The 20563-nt window shown below is 39.6% G+C and overlaps 1 protein-coding gene across 4 annotated transcripts in view; it reads left to right on the forward strand.

Annotated features, from left to right (window-relative positions):
• Nucleotides 1-20563, forward strand: part of CDC42BPA (CDC42 binding protein kinase alpha) — a 303883-nt gene that overhangs the window by 279279 nt on the left and 4041 nt on the right. For 3 of the 4 annotated variants that reach the window (XM_030887740.2, XM_004699965.3, XM_004699966.3), the window contains 5 exons: nt 1521-1605; nt 5367-5490; nt 6566-6683; nt 17436-17553; nt 20401-20558. In XM_030887740.2, coding sequence (XP_030743600.1) covers nt 1521-1605; nt 5367-5490; nt 6566-6683; nt 17436-17553; nt 20401-20558 — 603 coding nt within the window. Of the gene's footprint in view, nt 1-1520; nt 1606-5366; nt 5491-6565; nt 6684-11365; nt 11552-17435; nt 17554-20400; nt 20559-20563 lie in introns of all 4 variants that reach the window. The other variant, XM_045297994.1, reaches the window with a different exon arrangement.

The following is a 20563-nucleotide window of genomic DNA, read 5'->3' on the forward strand; positions in this document are numbered from 1 at the left end:
CAGCAGGAAAGTGAAGCAGAGAGAGAGAGAGAAAGTTTCTAGAATCCTCATGAGAAGGCCATGCCCACAAGGAGACATCATCAGGCTGTGACCTGATTGGCAGGCCAGACTCTACCCCTACACTTATTTATCAAGTTGATATGAAATTATATAACTACCACAATCCATCTGGAATTGAATATGTGTGTGTATTGTGTGAAATAAGGATCCAATTTAATTTGGTTCCGTATGAATACTCTTGCTTCATCACTATTGACAGGCCCTCCTTTTCCCCTGTGATCTGTAATTTCACCTACCTAATATGTTTATGTTTAGTTTTTTTATAATAAGAATTCATAAAGCAGCTATGTTGATATAGTTTTAATATAATTATTTAGTCACTAATAGCTTTAAGAAGTCAAATATAAGGTTCGGATATATTTTTATTGTGCTTCACTTTAGTATTTTAAATTCTTTCAAATTAGATCATTTTATAATTTCAGGTAAAATAAAATGTTATTTTTGTTGTTAATTTTCTATAAAGACTGTATTTTGAAGTTGGAGGATAAATGAAAGGTTTTAATATACTATGCCTTATTAATAGACTAAAATCTTTGGGACTGTTTTCTAAAATCTATAGAATACTATAATACCTCAATAAGAAAATAATGAATAATCCAACTAAAAAGTGAGCAAAGAAAAAGATGTGTTTTTTTAATAGTGGACAAAGAACATGAACAAACTGATGACTGAGAAATGACTTTCAAATGGCTAGCAAACAAAGAATGCTCACAATCACTACTTGTCTGGGTATGACTGTACATTGACAATGATGCCCAATTTTAAAAGCAGGCAACAAATACTGAAGGAGGACACAGAGATTGGAACTCTCATCCACGCCTAGTGGGTCTACACATTTATACACCCATTTGGGAAAGCTGTAGGGTGCTACCTAAAACAACTGAGACTAGAAATCTTGTATGGTTCAACAATATCTGAAAGAAGTAAGAGAGAGAACAAGCCGACGTATGCACTCCCGTGTTCATCCCTGCACTGCTGATAGTTACCAGAAGCTAGGAACAGCCCAAAGCCTATTAGTGGAAGAATGAATAAAGAAAAGCTGGTACATACACACAATTAAATATATGCATCACAAAAACTTTGAAACCATGAAGCACCTCGTGCTATGGATAGACCTGGAGGGCCTTATGTGAAGTTAGTAACATAAGGACATATAATCACAATAGGACAAATATTGTATGGCTCCACTACTCTGGGGATAAAAATAAAGGCAAAGACAGGCATGCCAGAGGGAACAAATTTAGGCGGTTCCCAAGGGATGAGGGCAAGAGTGCGATTAACCAATGGGCTCGAAGGTTGACAGGTACAGACTTGGGTGTAAAGGAGGATGGAGGTCCATAAGAGGAAAAGAGAACTCAAGTGGGGAGTGGGATAAAATACAAGGGTGGGTGTTGATGACATTATAGTTTAATTTTTTTTAAGATTTTGTTGAAGTATTAATTTTGTTTTTATTATTTCAGGTCCGACCCTTAAACAGTGAAGGATCATTAAATCTTTTAGGATTAGAGACAATCCGATTAATATATTTCAAAAACAAGATGGCAGGTAAGAAAATACAGATATTAAAAGGACAGCTTCTCCTATATATGTATATTTTCCTTTTCTCAATAGTATTGTAAATTCTATACCATTGGCTAAACTTCTGATATTATTATTAGAATTACCAAATAGCCCATGAAGATTATATTATTTCTCACAAAACTAGTATTACTGTCCCTAAAGTGGTCCAAAGGTATATCTAAACCATAGATAGACTCTTGGATTTTGAGCTCACATTTATAAGAGCCCTAATATAAGAGCAGGTAGTTATGATGTGAGCCTTAACACTTGCCCTCATGATGTAATCTCTGAAGATATGGGTACTGTAGCAGAGTGTGGTAAAGAAATCAGATGGTGCCTGACTATCAGAAAGGAAAGCATTTGAGGTCTTGAAGGCTTGTCTTAAAACAAGCAGCCATATACTTGAAGTGTCAGTTAAGTCCACCCTAAAGAAGTGTGATCAATCAAATCCAAGATCAGAGGGAGAGACTTAACTAGAGCTTAAATGCTGAATACTTAGTTTACAAAAGGCTAGATGATAGTGGAAGCCCAATCATGTACTTGGACCAAGCCTCCATTGAAGCCCCTCAGTCCATTGACCAAGGATATGAATATTGTTCTCCCCAGACAGAGTGCAATGGAAATGGGATTACTGTAGATATAGTTAGGTTAACATTTAACATCTGACCCTTTGTCTTCCCTTTTGACTCATTTTAATAGCCTTATTGATATATGATTCACATATCATACAATTCAATAGTTCAATCATACTCAGAAGAGTTGTGAAATCATCACCACAATAGATGTTAGGGCATTTTCTTCTTCCATGTACTCATTGTTATAAGCTCCCAATCCTCCCATAGCCTCCCCTGCCATGCTCCAAGGAAATTATTAGTCCAGTTACTGCTTTTGACCCATTTTTAACTTGTTCTAGTTTTTATTCAGGAGAAAGGTGGGACTGTCTACTCCCATACACAGTTATAATCTCAGAAACTCAGGGGCAGTTCTAGCCTGTCCTCTAGGGTCACTTTGAGTTGGTATCGATTCTATGGCAGTGAGTTTTTTTGAGAATTTTAGTACTTCATGGTATCTTTTGGAATGAGGTTTTTCTGTCTCTTATTCTGTTGGTGGTGGTTTGTTAATGATTTTCTTTATATGAAATTCAGGATAGGTAAATCTATAGAGACAGCAACTAGATTAATAAATTTATTAGGATTATGACAGAGGAGGTGGAGGGGGAAATGAGCTAATCATAATGAATACAAGGAAGAAAAAAAAGTCCCAAAATTGATTGCAGTGAACAAAGCACAACTCTTATTTAATGTATTTAAACTATTGAGTCATACGATGCATGAATTATAGGACAACAATATTGTTCTTAAGCAATATGACAGCTTCACTGGAAATAATCTAAGTTGACTGTCCAAGGTACATCAGCAATATGTGGGAGCGACTAGATCTACTATTATACTCTCTTAGTATGTTAAAGTAAGCTACTCTTCAAATATATCATTCCATTTAAGCTTACATAAATTTATAAGAAAAATATTTGATTCTAACATGACCCTGATATTTTTCTGTGGGGTACTGAGATAGGAGAAAATAGAACTGAATATGTCTTGTGTACATTCACTACCATAGAACCTATCAAAATCTATGAAGTGTGAAAATCCATCTGGAGTCCCAGATTGGGATTTCAATGTATAGGGTTTAGAATTTCCCAACTGCTACTGACAATGAGAGAAGCAGCTAAGAGGAAAGACACAGGAATGGCCAGAATCAGCAGCACAAACGGGAATTCCAGGTGTTACAGGGAAGAGACGGGGCAGTTGGTCAGTGACCGGTCGTGAGGTGATTCTCCAGCCAAGAGACTATGCATGTGTAATTGTTTCAGAAAAGATTTTTTTTGTTTGTTTGTCAATCAGAGTAGAAAATCACACTTGTAACGAATACTGTATTGTCCTCTTCTATATAATAGCATTCCCATGTCTTAGCAACAAAATTCTACATGGTAAAAGTATTAATGAATTTCTGATTACTGTGGGTGAATCTATTCAATGAAGATGTATATACAGTTTGTTATGTATTTTTAAACAGAACAATTTAAATGCTCTCATATATAAGTAAAAATACTTACCACGTATCTCTAGATAGAAGGATCTCTTTTATTCTTTCCTCCCCCACCCCCTTATTCCACCAATAAAAATATATACTCAGCTATCAGAAAAATAGCTATCAATTTTGTTGTTTCTTTTTATTTTATTTTTTTCAGTTTTAGTACGAAAATGAACAGATTGATTTCTCATTTGGTCTCCTGGTAGAGTGTCGGAGAATGTAGAAGTCTGCTAAGATGATATTCGCATACGACTTGAGAAAAGATACTCAAGTTCTCTATTGATTTCCATGCAGATAGATGTATTGTGAAGCTAATGAGGCTTACCTTCAACTCCTCACTTTCATTATGATCCTGTTTACTTTTTCCCAGGTCTCCAAATATGTCTAAGATTGGATCCTCCCTTTTCCCACTGTGCATGACTGTGTTGGTCATAAAATATGTCCATAGCAGTTTGTGTCTATACGAGAAAACTTATTCCAACCTGTCTTTTCCCGGCTTTCACTTTTCCGTTCCAGGCTAAGAACCAGACAAAATTTTAATGTCTTGTCTTTTGGAAAGAAAAAAAAAAAATCTCATTTCCAGAGGCGTTTCTTTCTCCGTCTCAGGAGCACACATTCCCAGCAGCTCTTCAGAATCTCCCATGGCTACTATAACTCTTCGAGACCTGCTCCACCCTCATACGTCCCATGTTTATAATCTCATCTACTTTTAAAACGCCCTTCTTTTCGTGTTTGTTGGTGGGACTGTCCTCTGAGCAAGCGGCCCTGTTACACTCCCAGACAAGTCCCAGTTCCCTTACTCATCTACTCGGGCTTGCTCTGCAGACCACTTCTCACCTTGTTTGTCTCATCGCAGCGTTTTGTACCTAAAATTTTCAAACATTGGCTTTCTTTTGCTTTATCTGATTTCAAAAATGACATCGCTTGATGTGCTGTGACTACATTATCTGTTTTATTCTTAGAGCGTGTTGACATAGTTCAGCATAGTTTGGAAGCTCCTGAGTGACACACACATTTATTTATAGGTATTATATGACTGAAATAGGATATGGTGGACACTAGGATCCCACATTTATATGATTAAATATCATTCCTCCCCAAGGTCAGAAAAATAGCTATAGTGACAGATTTTTACCTATGCTAAAGGGGAAGGTAATGGAAGCACAGTTCCTTTCCCTTACTCCACATTTCACAGATTGGATGTTGGAGAAGAAATGTTTTGTTATATAAAAGGGATCTTTACTATGATTATGTATCTTATGCCTGATTACTGTGTACTTATTCATAAGGAGCTCTTAACACCCTCCAGCCATTGAAGCCAGTACTTGGAGGGAGAGAGCACCAGTTTAGAAATGTCAGGCATAGAGAGGCAGGTCAAATTGACAAGGCGCCAAGGCAACTTACATGTTTCTTTGAGTAAAATGTTGGCACTTCGCACTAAAAAGCAAATTAAAATAAGGATTGTTTTATTTGAGCATATATCTGTTTACATAAGTTAGTTGATCATTCTTGCTTATAACAACTGTATGTAATTGTTCAATTGATTAGCATTTATACTGTTTGGGAGTTTTATGGGTAGAAAGCGTTTTAGCAGTGTTAAAAAAAGAATATTCTTTTTGTGTCTGTATGTGTGTGTGTTTTATTTTTAACAGAAGGAGATGAACTGGTAGTTCCTGAAACATCAGATAATAGTCGGAAACAAATGGTGAGAAATATTAACAATAAGCGACGTTATTCCTTCAGAGTTCCAGAAGAAGAAAGGATGCAACAGAGGAGGTAGATATTTAATTTTTAATTATCATCTGTGTATGCTTGTAGCATCTGAAGGACTATTTAATGGTAATACTGTATTTAATCTCTGAGGAAATCCTTTTATCAACAAATGTCAAAACCAATAGTAAATGCATTTTCTCAATGTAATGTTACTCAACGTCATAATGTGCACCAGATAAAAAAGTACCTTGTTTTTATTCATTTGTGTATGTATGTAAAATAGCCATACTTTTTGAAATGTGTGCCTTTCTATGATATAAACATAGACTATAAAGATAGAACATGTCTGTAGATAAACTTGCATGTGTTTGAGAACTGCAGGTTAACTATTTTCTTCTTGAGCAAATGGAAAAAAAATTCTAATCACATGTAAAATCATATCTAAAATGTTTTTTTAATCATTTTATTGGGGGCTCATACAGCTCTTATCACAATTTATACATCCATCCATGTGTCAAGCACATTTGTACATTTGTTGCCATCATTTTCAAAACATTTTCTTTCTGCTTGAGTCCTTGCTGTCAGCAGAACTAAAATGTTGTCAACTATTTTAAAATACATAAGTAAAATGGTCAGGATATCTGTTAAATAAAATTGAGATGCTTTGATATCTTAAGTATTACAAGAACGCTTTTCCTACCAAAAATTATTAAATCTTTTACTTAAATTCTCTTAGCCCTGTAACGCCAAGCATGATGCTTTTGTAACATTTAATTTATATATATATATATTTTTTACTACATTTTTAAATCATTTTATTGGTGCTCATACAACTCTTATCATAATCCACACATATATCATAATTAATATACTTTGGTTGTTATATATATTGATAACTATGAAAGTAAAGAATTAAAAAAAAATTTTTTTCCCCTGAAATTAAAAATTCAGGCCTTATAGGGTTAGGAAGTGGGTTTTTAATTGTGCATATTCTATTGTTTTTAATTACATATTAATGTAATTTTTCAATTTCATTTTTTAAATTTTTTCTTAGAAATAATAACAAAATATGCTCAGTATTCCAAATTAACTAAATTTAGTCTGGAAAAAGTGTCTAAACAGGTGTTTTATCTTGCAGAGAGATGCTACGAGATCCAGAAATGAGAAACAAATTAATTTCTAACCCAACTAATTTTAACCACATAGCACACATGGGCCCCGGAGATGGAATACAGATTCTAAAAGACCTACCCATGGTAAGAGGGATGACAAGGGGATATAAACATGACTGGAGCTAGGAACATGTGATATTTATATATGAATAGTAATTTTTAAAGGTATATAATACAAGGAGGAAATGTTTATCTCAGTATATCATAATCTGTATAAGATGCATAGTTTTAGCATGAGAAAACGTACAATGTAGGCAATTATCTCAAAATTTGATCACAAAACAAATTCAAGTTCTTTAATTCCAAGCCTTATAAATTCAGATGTAGACTTACTGTTGTTGGTGGAAGAAACTACTGGATTTGGGGAGGGTTTATACCTAGAGTCAGACTTGGTCATTAAATCACTAAAATTTTACTATGTTTAAGCAATTCAGTCTGGTTTCTTAGTAAGTTTATCCGTTTTTCCAGACAAAAAACACATTAGCTTGACAATTAATGGTTATTGCTCTCAGTTCATTTGAAAATTAAATACTTTTCCTTTGCCCCAGTGCAAATATATGGTCTTGTCACTCTTACATACCAAAAGAGCACAACATAGGAATGCTATTGTGTTTTAACAATGTAAGGTTGTATTCTCAGAGCTACTGTATTGAGATTAAAATGATTTTTGTCTAGGCTCTGTTTATACTTGCCATTTCTGTCATAGGATTTTTAGGAATCTTTTGTTCAGCATTAAAGCTGCTAAATACATAATTACACAGAATTTTCAGCATGTTTAATACACTTTGGCAATTAGGGAGATGATTTGGCAATTTTGACCCAAAGTTCTTTCTAGGAAAGTGAGTCTTAACTACCCACACTACCTACTCTACTGTGATACAGAACATATAAGCATATATTATTGATACAAAGCAAAAATAGGTAGCTTAACTTGACACAAAGTCCTTACATTTTAAAAAATATTAAATTTTAAAAGCTTTTAAAGGATGCTTTCTACTTATTCCGTGGGGGAAAAGAAAAGTCAATTCACTTGAGTCCTAGTTCCTCCTTATAAATTTCTCACTTAACCGTCTGGCTCTGTTTATGAATGAATGTGCCTCTTCTCGCTGTCATCATTCTGTTCATCATTATCAAGGGCATTATTGTACAATTACAGGAATATTCCTGCCTTTAAGGAGTGAAAATCATATATAAGAGTCCTATATCCTTTTGGAATTAAGATGTTTATTAGCTGTGTTGGGCAAATAACTGTTCTCTCTGCCATCAATTTAATGTCTGTTCAGAGCGACCCTCTAGGACAAGGTAAAACTGACCCTGTGAATTTCCAGGACTGTAATTCTTTATGGGAATAGAAAACCTTGTCTTTCTGTCTTGGGCAGAAAGTTTTGAACTGCTGACCTTGCTTAGCAGCCCAGTGTATAACCAACCATATGCCACCAGGGCGCCTATACTGGGTAAATAGAAATAAATATTTCTTAACACAATAATTAAAGTATATAAAACATTTTAAAACTGTTAGTTGTCCAGCATACTTAAAAGCTATACAATTTTTTCAGGTTTTTTGGGGGAGAATGAGATTTCAGATTTCTCTCCGTTGTTTTCTCATTTGAACATCTGCTTAAAACCCTAGTCTTGTTTTCTTTTATTTTCAAAAGTGAGCAGCAGAACCATACTGTACAAAACCTCTTCTTTCCTTATGATGGTTTCAATATTGGTTATAAGTATCTCAATAGAAAGAATTTCTAAAACATGAAACCTATTGAAACGTGAATATGCTTATAATTCATATTTGACACGTCAAGTATTATGTACTATTTTAGTTAAACTTTTGTATTTTAGTAAATATTTTTCAAAACCTGATATGAATAAATATAGAGGGATATAAATTCCAAAAATGCATCTGCTGCAAAGTAATGTATCAACATATATAAACTTATTTCAGTAGTTTTAAAGGTTTTTATTAGGTATTATCTCTTTAAACTTTCTTTCATGCAGTTGCTTCATTTAGTGAGCAAAAAGAAACAGCTTTCGATTCATATATTCAAATAACAATAAGACTTGTAGACCTTTTTTTTTTTTTATACTCTACTGTGTCCCACAATTCCTTAAATTGACACTAAATTCAGAAATATCCCTCGACTTGGTATTCTGCCGCAGGTAAAACCCATTGAGTTCATTGAGACCCTCATGCACAGTAAGACCGTGCACCCTGAAGGGAAATGTCCCTTTCAAACACTGCAAGAACTTTTATATCTAAACGTCCCTCCCTTGTTGTCCCCTCACCCTCTCACCACTTAAAGCAAATCTTTTATTAAAAAATAAGACCTTGTCTTTATTACTAAGCCAAACAAATTTAGGTAGTGTTTTCCAAAGATTCATCTCTCAACACATGATTAGAAGTCTTGATTTTCTGTTAAAAGTCCTTTGATTTTCTTAGTCCTTGGCCACCTTGTTGATTCCAAGTGATTTTTTTTATTTTTTTTTGCCCTGGCCAAGTTCAATCCTTTTTCTAATATTCCTTCCAATATTTTAATGTTTCCTTATCATGTGAGCACTTTTGTACAAGAGGGCTTCACAGAGTTAGTGGGAAATTTTCATTCTCTTTTAATTCCACACTTTTCTACCTATTTCCAGAGATGAGAAATTTGTGTGAGTTTTTGCAATCTGCTTCTTACTCATATAAACTATGAGTCATTCACCTTGATTATTGTTCTTCATAGTCCTTTTATTTTCATATGACTTTTTTCTTTTAACCCTCAAAGCGCATATAAGATGGGATTTTTCCTAGGCATTTATTCATCTTATTTTAGAAATGCTTTTTGATCACTTTCTATATGCCCAGAACTATGCTTGTCTCTGAATAGACATTGTTGACCAACAATATAATATGCATGTCTAGAAAAAACTTGTATGTGTGTATGTACCTATGTATGTATTGGGTTATTGAAAAGCTTGTCATGTAGTCTCAGATTTTAATATGTTCATCTTTTGAAATGATCTTTATTTAATGATCCATTTCCAAAAATAAAAATGAATTACATCCATCTAATATTGGCATGATAAGAAGAGCTTTCAAATACCAAAGGCACATGTCATCTGTGTCAAGATGTGTACCTCAAAGATTTTTATGTTTTAACTTATTCAAATAAACATTGCTTCCTATGAAAAGCTTGTAGAGTTTTTTGGATGCTTTTATTAGTTTAATTCTACTTCCTTTGTATCAAATGGTCCTGAAATAGGGTTGTTTGCCTCATGAATATAGAAGGGTCAGGAAGGGCTTCTTTTTCCCTCTTCTGTATCAGATGGTAATGCTTCGTGTGTCTCTTGATGAGCCAAGAAAATATAAGCAATCTGTAGATGATGGCCTGTATTTCAAAGAAATATACACTGCATTCATTTTCATGAATTCGTTTTATCATTTACCTGTTTTACATCAGTAGATACTGACAATAAAGGACAGATTTTTCTGCTAGTTGAATGGAAGAGTAATATTCTACCTTTAAAAGAGTTATTCTTTAGCATATTGCAGTTTTCCTAGATTTTTGATTAGTTATTTTAGTTACCTATAACTTTCTTCCTCTTCATTAAAATGGTTAATAAAGTTTTCTACTTCAGTGACCTTATAAGTCTTTCAGAAGTTCATTCTCCTAAATCAAAGTTACAAACTTTACATCAATCTTTTAAAACAATCTTGGGGATTACAAATTTCTTTCATATCTCTAAATTCAAAACATGTTTTACAGAAGTTACCTATTTATTTTTAAGCCGAGATAATTTGTTAACAAAGCAAGCTCATCTGAAATCATGATGAGATAAATGTCTTGCTGAGCTTAAGCAGCCTCCTCGCAAGCATGCTATCCATCCTCAGCCTCCAGTGAAAAAATGAGTGGAGGTCTTTTAACAAAGAGCTACACTTCAAGAACCAAACCTTGAAAACCCATTAGAGAAAGTGACTGGGCACTAAATGATGGTTCCCAAATATTCACTAGTTATTTGATCTGAAAAATTAGCCTTTAAAATGTTTTCCCCTTTTAATTTAGTAGTACATAATTTAATTTTTTAAATACACATCTGAACAGTGAAGGGAAGAAGGCGTGACTTCTTCCTTGGTGGGGGTTGCAGGGGGCGAGGGGGGGCGGGATTGTGTTTTTTTGGGTTTATAATGGAGAGCAGCTGGACCTGATTAAAAGGTAAGCCAATAATTACCATATTTCCTCCATTACTATACTTATTAAAAATGCAATAAGATCTGTAAGATCAAGCTTACAAGTCGTATAAATACCAGGACATGGTTGCCAACTGCCAACCTAGCTGTTGGCAGTCTAACGCATGATCAGTACACCAACGGGGCTGAAAGAGGTTTCACAGTTCTCTAGAAGAAAAACAGCCAGCAAACACGTGTAATCAGAAGTTAGCTATAGCAACACTTGTCCTTTTCTTTCATTGTTTCTTGCTTTTTCTACTCAACATTTTTGGTAGATTTTTGCCATGTTTTCATGCAGAACTCCAGCGTCTGCTCACTTATAGTAAAAGACAATGCTTTTATAAGGTGAATGATCTTTTGCAAATCCATTACTAAGTAACTGGCAAGAGAACGACTAAGTTTAACTTTCAAGACTTAAAAATAGTTTACTAAGGATTCGGGTCTGATGTAAGCTAGTCCTTCAGTTTTTCTATGAGCATGTTGTCTGATATGTTACATATAACTAGTGACTCCATTTCATTACCTTATTACCTTTTTGTCTCCTTTCTGTTGTTTTTGATAGCCCAGTTTCCCATATCCATCCCCACATCATCTCTCCGGTCTGATCTCCTCTCCGATCAACTTTGAGCACATCTATCACATGAGTGTTAATTCTGCTGAAAATTTCCTCTCTCCTGATTCCATAAACCCTGAATATTCCCCGTCTCTTCACTCTGTCCCTGGTACACCAAGCTTTCTGACTCGGAGGGTATGAACAACGGAGTCAGGCGCTAACTCTTACTAACCACACACTGGTTTCCTGCTGCCGGACTTAACAGTCACAGCGCTGAGGTGGCACCTGTCGGTGAATCGTTCCTTTGGGCCTCTTTCTCCTCGGCCAGTTTCTCTTCCCTTCTCCTTCTCATTATGTCCTTCCTCCTGCACTTCCTTCCTCAGGTTCCTTTTCTTTTTTTCTGTTTTTTAAAGAAGAAGATGGAAGACTAGGGAGGATTTCAGTGTTATTCTTGAAATGTAATGATATTTTTCTGTGTTCAATGAAATTTTTTCCCATCATAGTGTGCTCCCAGAATTTCTGGGTTTTATAGTTCATTACCCTATAACCAGATCAAGTCAGATAAGAAAATTTCTATTTGGTAAGCTTAAAGTCTATGTAGACCCTGACCACCCCTCTTCTATCTGTAATGAAATTTTTAAATCGCTATAATATTAATACTATTAATTAGTAACAGGAAATTTTACAAAAGTATATACTAATCTTTAAGCTACTGGCATGTCTTTATAATTCTAGCCAGGACCCAAGATAAGAGAACTAAATCAAAGAGAGAAAAAGCAACCTGTGCTGCCAGCTGAGAGACCACAGCATCTGGCGTGGCCCAGTCACTGACTTTATGTCTCTGTTCCCAGGGCCTCTGCCCTGGGATGAGGGATACCACTGCCGTCAAGTCCTTCCCAACTCGTAGAGACCCTACAGGACAAAGTAGAACTGCCTCTGTGTGTTTCCAAGGCTGAAATCTTTAAAGTAGCCGACGGTCTCATGTTTGCCCCACAGAATGGTGGTGGGTTGTAACTGCTGACCCTACGGTTAGCACCCCAACTTCTACCCCACTGTGGCCCTCGGGCTCCTTGGGATGAGAACTGGTGACCATTGAAGTCATACCATGGTGTTTCAGAAAGTTCATTGGAAAATGGAATTAAAGATAATAGAATTTGTCCATAGGCTTTTTGAAGCCCCCACACATTTTCACTAAGACGTATGCTCCTTCTAACTTAGGGAATTTTTCCCAAGTTACTTTCTATAGATAATAAGATACTGAGATTGTCTCATGAGAACCCATTTCTCATAATGTCTGCTGGCTTAGAGAAATTGATGCTTTAAAGTAGCATCAATTGATTCACTTGTGCATATAGTAATATTCTATTGAAATATGAGAAGTAATACTATGAGAAGCTTATGTATTTGCATTAAAATTATTCAAGACTGTCACTGATATTAGCATTAAATTATAATGTCACTTAAATGTTTTATTTGTCAAAGTATTAGCCATGGTTAAAGTTAAATAAGCCTTCATTGGCTTGGTAACAGATTTTACGTAGAGGATACCAGAGAAACATTGCATCAATTAGACGCAATAAGAACTTCTCTATAAAAGATGGTAGAGAAGTCTCTTGCCCTTGTTGTTAAGTCCCTTCCAGTCGGGTCCAGCTCCTCACCCAGTGTAAAACAGGCTCAACTGTCCCAGTCCTGCCCCTCCCTCATGGGCGTTACTGTGCTGGAGCCCAGTGCAGCAGCGACAGTGTCCGTCCGTCCTGCTCAAGTTCATCACCTATAATAGATACGTCACAGAACTAGTGCACCCATTCCATTACCTTATTACGCTCCTGGATGTATGTCGACATTTTAAACATACAGTATTTGCATGTGGAAAGGATCGGAGACTTAAGTTCCCTATCACTTTATAGCTGAATGAATGAGCAATGGGTTTGGTTTTGTTTTCCATCTTGTCCTTTGAAACTTTCTTTGGTATATAATCCTTTATTACCGTTTGCCCTCGGGTAGATTTTTTTTAAGAGAAAAGGACAGCACTGAGGTATTTTAAATGTCCTAAAGAGAGAGTCCTGGTCAGTAAAAGCCTCGAGTTTGAGCTGGCCAGCGGCCTCTGTGGCGTGTCCTGTGCTGCTGCGTGCAGGTCACACGCATCTTACAGAGTGCTTCTGGATGTGCGTGAATGCTGGCGCGCTCACGTGGTCTGCTTTCATTCCAAAGTGTTATTTTCTTTGAGGGGGCAAAAGGTAGTGTTTGCTCTAAACAAATAACATACCAAGGATTACATGGACCTCTGTCAGCTTTATATATGTCCCAAAATGGCAGTGGTTGAGTTTGAGGCCAGCCAACAAACTTTTAGGTTCATGGCAACCAGGGATTGAGGTTCCAGGTCTCAACTCTCCTTTCATTATAATTCAAAACATTTCCTAGCTAGAATTGAGCACGTTTATTTATTGCTTGGTTTTTGTACTCTGAAACAATCTCCACTATGTGTGCCCATGTTCCTGCACTAAGTTGGCCACCATTTAAAAGAGCTAGTACATGTGTCAAAAGACTTGGAGAATCGCCACTAGTTTCTTCATTTATTCCCATGGAATACTGTTCTGCCAAACAATAAAAGCTAAAGGTATTTTGTATCTTTAAGACATGCATAAACTTGTACCCTGACGCAATTTTAACACCAAACCAGTATTAACTGGAATACCGTGTGCACTACAGAAACCTTCATCATTTGGAATTCAAACTACATAGATTCATAGACTTTCATCTAAATTAGTCTGAAAAACTGAAGAAAAACTTGTGCTTTCAGGCATAATCCAACAATTTATTCAGCAAAGATTTTCCAGTACCTTGTAGAGCATGGTCACCATTGTAGGTGCCTACGTTGTTACCACAGCTGTCAGTGTAAGGAACGCTAACATGACTAAAGGGATCAAGCTATAAAGTCGCAAACTCTGTGATTAGAAACACCAGACCCCCGGGCTGTCTCCACAACAAGCTGTGGTTGGCGGTGCTGCTGGTGGCAGGGCAGAGGAAGTGTCTACAAACAGTGTCCGTCGGCAGACTTGCAGTGAACCATGTAATATATAGTCTAAAGATTCAGGACTTGTCTCTTAAAGAAACTTGTAAAATACTTACAGGTTTATGTGAACATTGTAAACGATAGGGTCACTGTATGCTAGGTATGCGGCTGCATCTCTGAGCTTTTCTTGCGTTAGTAGTAGCAGAAGAGAAGGTATTCTCCCCTAAACCACAAGTGATTGAAGATGTTTGAAACAGTAAAACAAGACAAATAATGACAGCGTTTTAGAATACATTTATTCGCCTGGAGGAAAACTCCGGGTAGGGGAATGTCGGAGAGGAAAGGATGAACAGGCGCACACTGGACTGTCAACAGCATCTGGTGAATTCACAGGCGACTTATTTTAATCTTTCCCACTATTTCAGTATTTTCCATTTTTCCCCTTTATAATCAACAAAACAAATTCAGTGAACTCGTTAGAGAACTGCAGGCTAACCATATAGTTGTCAGTGATGCCCAGTGACACCTGCCCACTGGGTCATGACAGTCGTGGGGAAGGTGATCGCACCTCCCAGAGGAGAGCATCTTGTGAAGAGACCGTCTCCTGCTCAGAGTGAGAACGACTGGCTTCACTTAGCAACTAACTGGTCCTTGGGAAGACTTGCAGGGTTTGTTTTATGACCACTTTTTAATGTGTTTTTCCCCCCTGCATTTTCATTAGAGAGTGACCATCTTGTTTAATGCAGGTAAAACATGTCTTTTCCCCGCTAGTTTCTCTTTTGAGGCAACTGAAAGGGACGGTGTCAGTGATGGGGCAGATTGCAGCCTGGGTTGGTATTAGAGCAGGGGACGCAAGGTGCAGAGCGGGCATGGCAGTAGCGCTCTGTGTTTGTCGCTGCCACACCCTTACTCCTCAGGAGAGCCCCGTGAGGTAGGTGTTGTCCTCGTGACACACAGGAGGGCACAGGTTCGCTACTGCCAAGCCGTGTGGCACAGATGTCTGCCCTGCTGTGCTGTCTCTTCTGAATGGCTAACAATCAGGATGGGCTGCCTGATAACACTTGGGCTGGTAAATTGCTATGAAGGAAAAATCAATGCGGAGCATTTGCGTTTTCTAAATCAGTGTTTCCAAAAGTGGGCAGTACCACCCCTGAGGGTAAAACAATCCAGGGAGGCTGCATAAACATACACCTACACTGAATACTGGAGTGTGGGCTCTAGGCAAAGCATTTAAGTCTCAGGGCCACCGAGTAATTCTCTGAAAAAGGATAGGCGCTTTAATCTACAGCATTTAATCCAAAGCATTCCTGTCCAGAAACCAAAGACTTCTCATTTTCCCCTTTATTTCTGTTTTCCTAAAACCACATTTCCAGTGAGTCAGCCCTGCCATTCTGACACCAACTGTGGTCATGTCCTAATGTCTCTTAGAAGAATTCGTGCCAGATTAGTGCCAAGGAGTTGGAGATTAAAGAAGTCCCAGATGTCTATCTCTTACTATGCTATTCTGCTCCGTTTCCACTGGAATCCTCCCTTGAGTCTCCCCTCACATCCCCGGGTTCTGCAAGTCACTGCAGTGCCCCCACGGAAACTGAGGAACAGTCTCACGTGGTGATGGGGGCTGTTCAGGCACAAATCTGAAGGTCAGGCCGAGGTGAGCTGAATGCAGGGTCCAGAACCAGAAGCCAACATTGTTCAAAGTCACACTGCTCACCAGAGTCCACATTCAGGGAACATCTTAAAAATACCAGAGGAGGCAACGGCATATGCCACGTTACGAGCACCCCTCTACCAACGCTCTGTCAGGAATAGAGGCTATCCAGGTGAGTAAGTGTGTGGTAGCAACAGAATCTATACTCCACAGACGATGCTGTCTGAAGTCGCACTCTACAAGGGTAAAGTCAAAGATGCCCCCAGGGAAACAAAGGGTGAGTGTGGCCTGGGTCACACTGTCTACCAAGATCCCGTCTCAATCCACCCTATTTCTGTCCATCCTCCTGGCAAAGAATGCCCTCAGCATTGGGGTGATAGCCACAGGTGTATCAAGCCCCCAACTAGGAACCGTCACAGAAGGAACCAGGGCTAGAAGGACGCATTAACTGACCACAACTCAAGGGAGCAGTATGCCAGATGAGTTGGAGAACATATTTTCTAAATAAACATTTATAAATTGTAAGAAATCAGACCATTTGGAAATGCTTCCATGAAGCTAGGGCCCTCTCCCCTATGGAAGAAAGTACCTGTGGTAGAGAAGGGGTAACCCGTAAAGGGGCGTATGTCGTTTGCCTCCTCCCCTATTCGTAAGGAACAGTGAAAGGTTTTTACCGAATGTGCACTGTGACCAGCCTGGACACCCCTCTGGTCTGGAAGGCTGGAGCCACGAGGAGAGGAGGCCGCCTCGCCTCTGCCTGGGCCACACGGAGACAGCTTGTCCACACACTCTCGAGCGCCCTTTCCTGGCAGAGGTCACCTGCCTCGGTTCTAACTCGACTCATTCAATAAAGAAAGGGAAAACTTCTCAAACCAGTATTCCCAGACCCCTCTTCATGACTCCCCTTGCTGCTCTGTCCATGGGAGTCAGGAAAGACACTTGGGCACTGGAGTCAGAAACGGGACTGGCATGTTTGGTACCCCGTGAACAAAACATTTACTTGAGAATTCCATTTTAACTGCCTTTCTACCAAATAGATTGCTTTCCTTGGCTATTGAAGTATCTATCCTAAATAAATATCTCACAACAGTTCTATTTTACTTACCTGCAAATGTCCATGTAATTCTACCCTACTCTGTCACTGCTAACCATCTAACTTTTACTTTCTACCCTCACAATTCCTATAGCTGAATGCCTGCCCTGATCTGATTTGATGAGCATATTTAATAAGTACAATGATAAATGCTTACGCTTGTGGGGGAGGATGTTACTTTTGTGGGAGGGAAGGATTTGTTCCTTGCTCTTTATCACTTGGTCAAGATAGATCTATGTCTTTATATAACTACATGGAAAAATAGACATCACTGGAGAAAATCCATTTTTCTCTGACTGGAGAATTCTCTTTCTTTTCTCTTCAGAACCCTCGGCCTCAGGAAAGCCGGACTGTGTTCAGTGGCTCCGTCAGCATTCCGTCTATCTCCAAGTCCCGCCCTGAGCCCGGACGCTCCATGAGCGCCAGCAGTGGCCTGTCAGCAAGTAAGTGCCCCCAGGCTGTAAGAAGGGCATGCCCACATGCCCTGGCAGTGCCACGCGTGCTCAGCCAGGCACGTGTCGCATTGTGGAGGAGCCCGGGCAGTGTCAGCAGGTACAGATGCAGGTGTTAAGAAACTAGCCCTGGAGCCTTTAATAGAGCAATTGGAGACAGGCAAACAATACTCCAAATTGTGGTGGTAAATTCTCAGAAGCATTTATGATAAGCAGGGTGTCATATTCGAGAATAAACAAAGGGGATAATTGTTGGGGATGAACTCATACCTCGAATAATGAAGAAAACCACGCCACCTCCCGAGAGGTGATACTCACACTCAGACCCTCGGTTTGAGTCACTGACAGCACACTATAGCTGGCAGTGCTGCAGGAGTGAAAAAAATGAAATGAGAGAGAGAAGCCAGGGTCCGGTCAAGCAGTGATTGGGACATCAAGGTAAGAAATGTTTGTTATGCTGAGAGACATTAGTTGACCACTAAAGGACAAATATTGTTGGAGGCCAGTATTGTAGAAAGTCAAGAAACAGTTTCCACACTAACATAAAATATTCTTGGGTGCAAAAAAAACCCATATATATATATATATATATATAGCTTACCAGGGGTGGGTGGGCTTTGGAGGGGAAGTCACATGGCAGGTAGTCACATGGGAGAAGGAGAAGGCAATAAACAGTAAACTGATAAAAACAATGATAACGCCTGGGGAAGATGTGGTGGTTTACAAGAATTCATGGCAACAGAGGTAAGCAGTCATGCAATAACTGCAATCTATGAGTAGATGGACACACAGACTGGACAACAGGGAGAGGGACAGGCTGTCCACTAATGTATGTGGGTGTGACAGCGGACCTTTGTACATGTGTATTTGTCCTTGCTTCAAATAATGTCGATGAACTTGAAAAAAGAAAAATTTTTATTAAAAATGCCATGGGGACACTTTGAAGAATTTTAAATAGGGAAAGGCCTTCATCCAATCTACATTCTTAAGATCCCTTTGACTACCAAGTGGAGAGTGAATGAGAGGTGAGCAGAAGTGGAAGGCAGCATGCGTGCGGGTGAGAGGCTGGCGTGGCACAGGGCAGTGGCAGAGGAGGAGGAGGAGTGGAGAGAAGGGAGGAGCTGCGGGATGTAGCTGTGTTCATTTGGGAAGTAAGCAGTGTGGCTTGCTGGTGGGTGGATGTGGGAAGGCAGGGCAGGGGAGGCTGTAGCCGCTGGCAGGGATTCCTGCTGGAACAGTGTAGGTCATGACCCCAGGCACTCCCTTCCTGTGGGGTGAGCAGGCCGTTGCAGCTGTGCTCAGCAAGCCCAAGGAAGGAGAGTAGTTAGCCACGTTGGACTCAAATCGGTGGTTCTCAACCTTCCTCATGCCGGACCCTTTCTTACAATTCCTCGTGTTGTGGTGACCCCCAACCATAAAATTATTTTTGTTGCTACTTCTTAACTGTAATTTTGCTACTGTTACGAATCAGGCAACCCCTGTGAAAGGGTTGTTCGACCCCACACAGGGGTCGTGACCCACAAGTTGAGAACTACTAGACTAAATGAAGGAAGGCCAGTCACAGCTTCTAGAATACGAAGGGATACCAAAAATACCCGGAATTATTTTACTTTTTCAAAGCTATATATTTAATTTTTTTTACAAAACAACTTTATCACCTTCAAAGTACTCTCCATTACACTTCCTTCAAACCAACAAACTCACTGCCAACAAGTCGATTCTAACTCATAGAGGCCCTAGGATAGAGTTGAACTGGCCCTTTGGGTTTCTGAGACTTCAAGTATTTCTCCCTCAGAGTGGCTGGTGGGTTCGAACTGGTGACTTTTTGGTTCGTTGCACAATGGGTGGCCTGCTGTGCTACCAGAGCTCTGGCCCCTTCCTTAGTAGGCCTCGATCAACTAGTTCTTACATTCAGCCAGCTTCTAGTAACTTCTTCCTCCAGAAGTGAGCCCCTAACACCACCCGCTATCTCACTTGCTTAAGCTTAGGACAGAGTATTCAGGTTGGCAAATTAGGAAATTTTCATTAAACCAACTTAGGAAACAAAACTAAAATGCCGTTAATATAAACCCATATACAGTTTTGCAGATATGTGGACTCTTAAAAAAGTTCACAGAAAAACTGTTATCGTCTTACTCATTTTTCCCACAAGCTTTGACGCCCCCGTGTGTAGAACCTACTAATAGCCAGCAGTCCTAGCATTTTTCTGCACTCTTGATTTTGATGCTCGTTTTCATGTGCCCCACCTCTCAGAGTGGAGCAGAGTACGATTTCTGAAGAAAAGCCGGTCATTCTGTGTGTCCGGCGTCTTGCTGTGTGGAGTGAAGATGCTTCACCTTTTCTGTGATGTTTCGGGAAATCCTCTAGTTGGCTGGTAGTCTGGCGTTGAGGGCACTACCCTCTTTTTCTGGGAATCGCTCTACCTGTGCTGCCAGTCCACACCGTTGAGCACTGGCTGTGGGGCTGGCCGCGGGAGGCAGGCAATAGCATCCACGTGCTACCCCACAGCGCCCCAAATGCCAGGAAGGCAGCTCCTAAGAGGCGCCACCGCAGGGACAGAGTCTGTCCCTAAGGGAGGAGCTCGGTGGAGACGCCGGGTGGTTGTAGAGGAAGTGTGGGGTCAGCAGGCCTTGATGCAGAGGCACCGCAAGGCCAGTCACTTTGCGGCCCCTGCCCAGCAGGAGGGACCATGGCTGGGAAGATGGTGGGCTTGCTCCAGGCTGTCCCCAGTGCCCCACTCAAAGCCAGCAGGATCCCTGTGGGACAGTGGGAGGCTGACTCGGCCCCCCAGCCACCTGCACAGCCTGCGGAGAACAATTTTTGAATGCTGCCCCGCAGGGTCGTCCGCACAGAACGGCAGCGCGTTAAAGAGGGAGTTCTCTGGGGGCAGCTACAGTGCCCAGCAGCAGCCCGTGCCCTCCCCGTCGGAGGGCTCCCTGTCTTCCGGAGGCATGGACCAAGGCAGCGATGCCCCACCGAGGGACTACGACGGCGAGGTGAG

The sequence above is a fragment of the Echinops telfairi genome, unplaced genomic scaffold, assembly GCF_000313985.2.
Source record: "Echinops telfairi isolate 266 unplaced genomic scaffold, ASM31398v2 ScPeMD7_7424;HRSCAF=8462, whole genome shotgun sequence".
Lineage (NCBI taxonomy): Eukaryota > Metazoa > Chordata > Mammalia > Afrosoricida > Tenrecidae > Echinops > Echinops telfairi.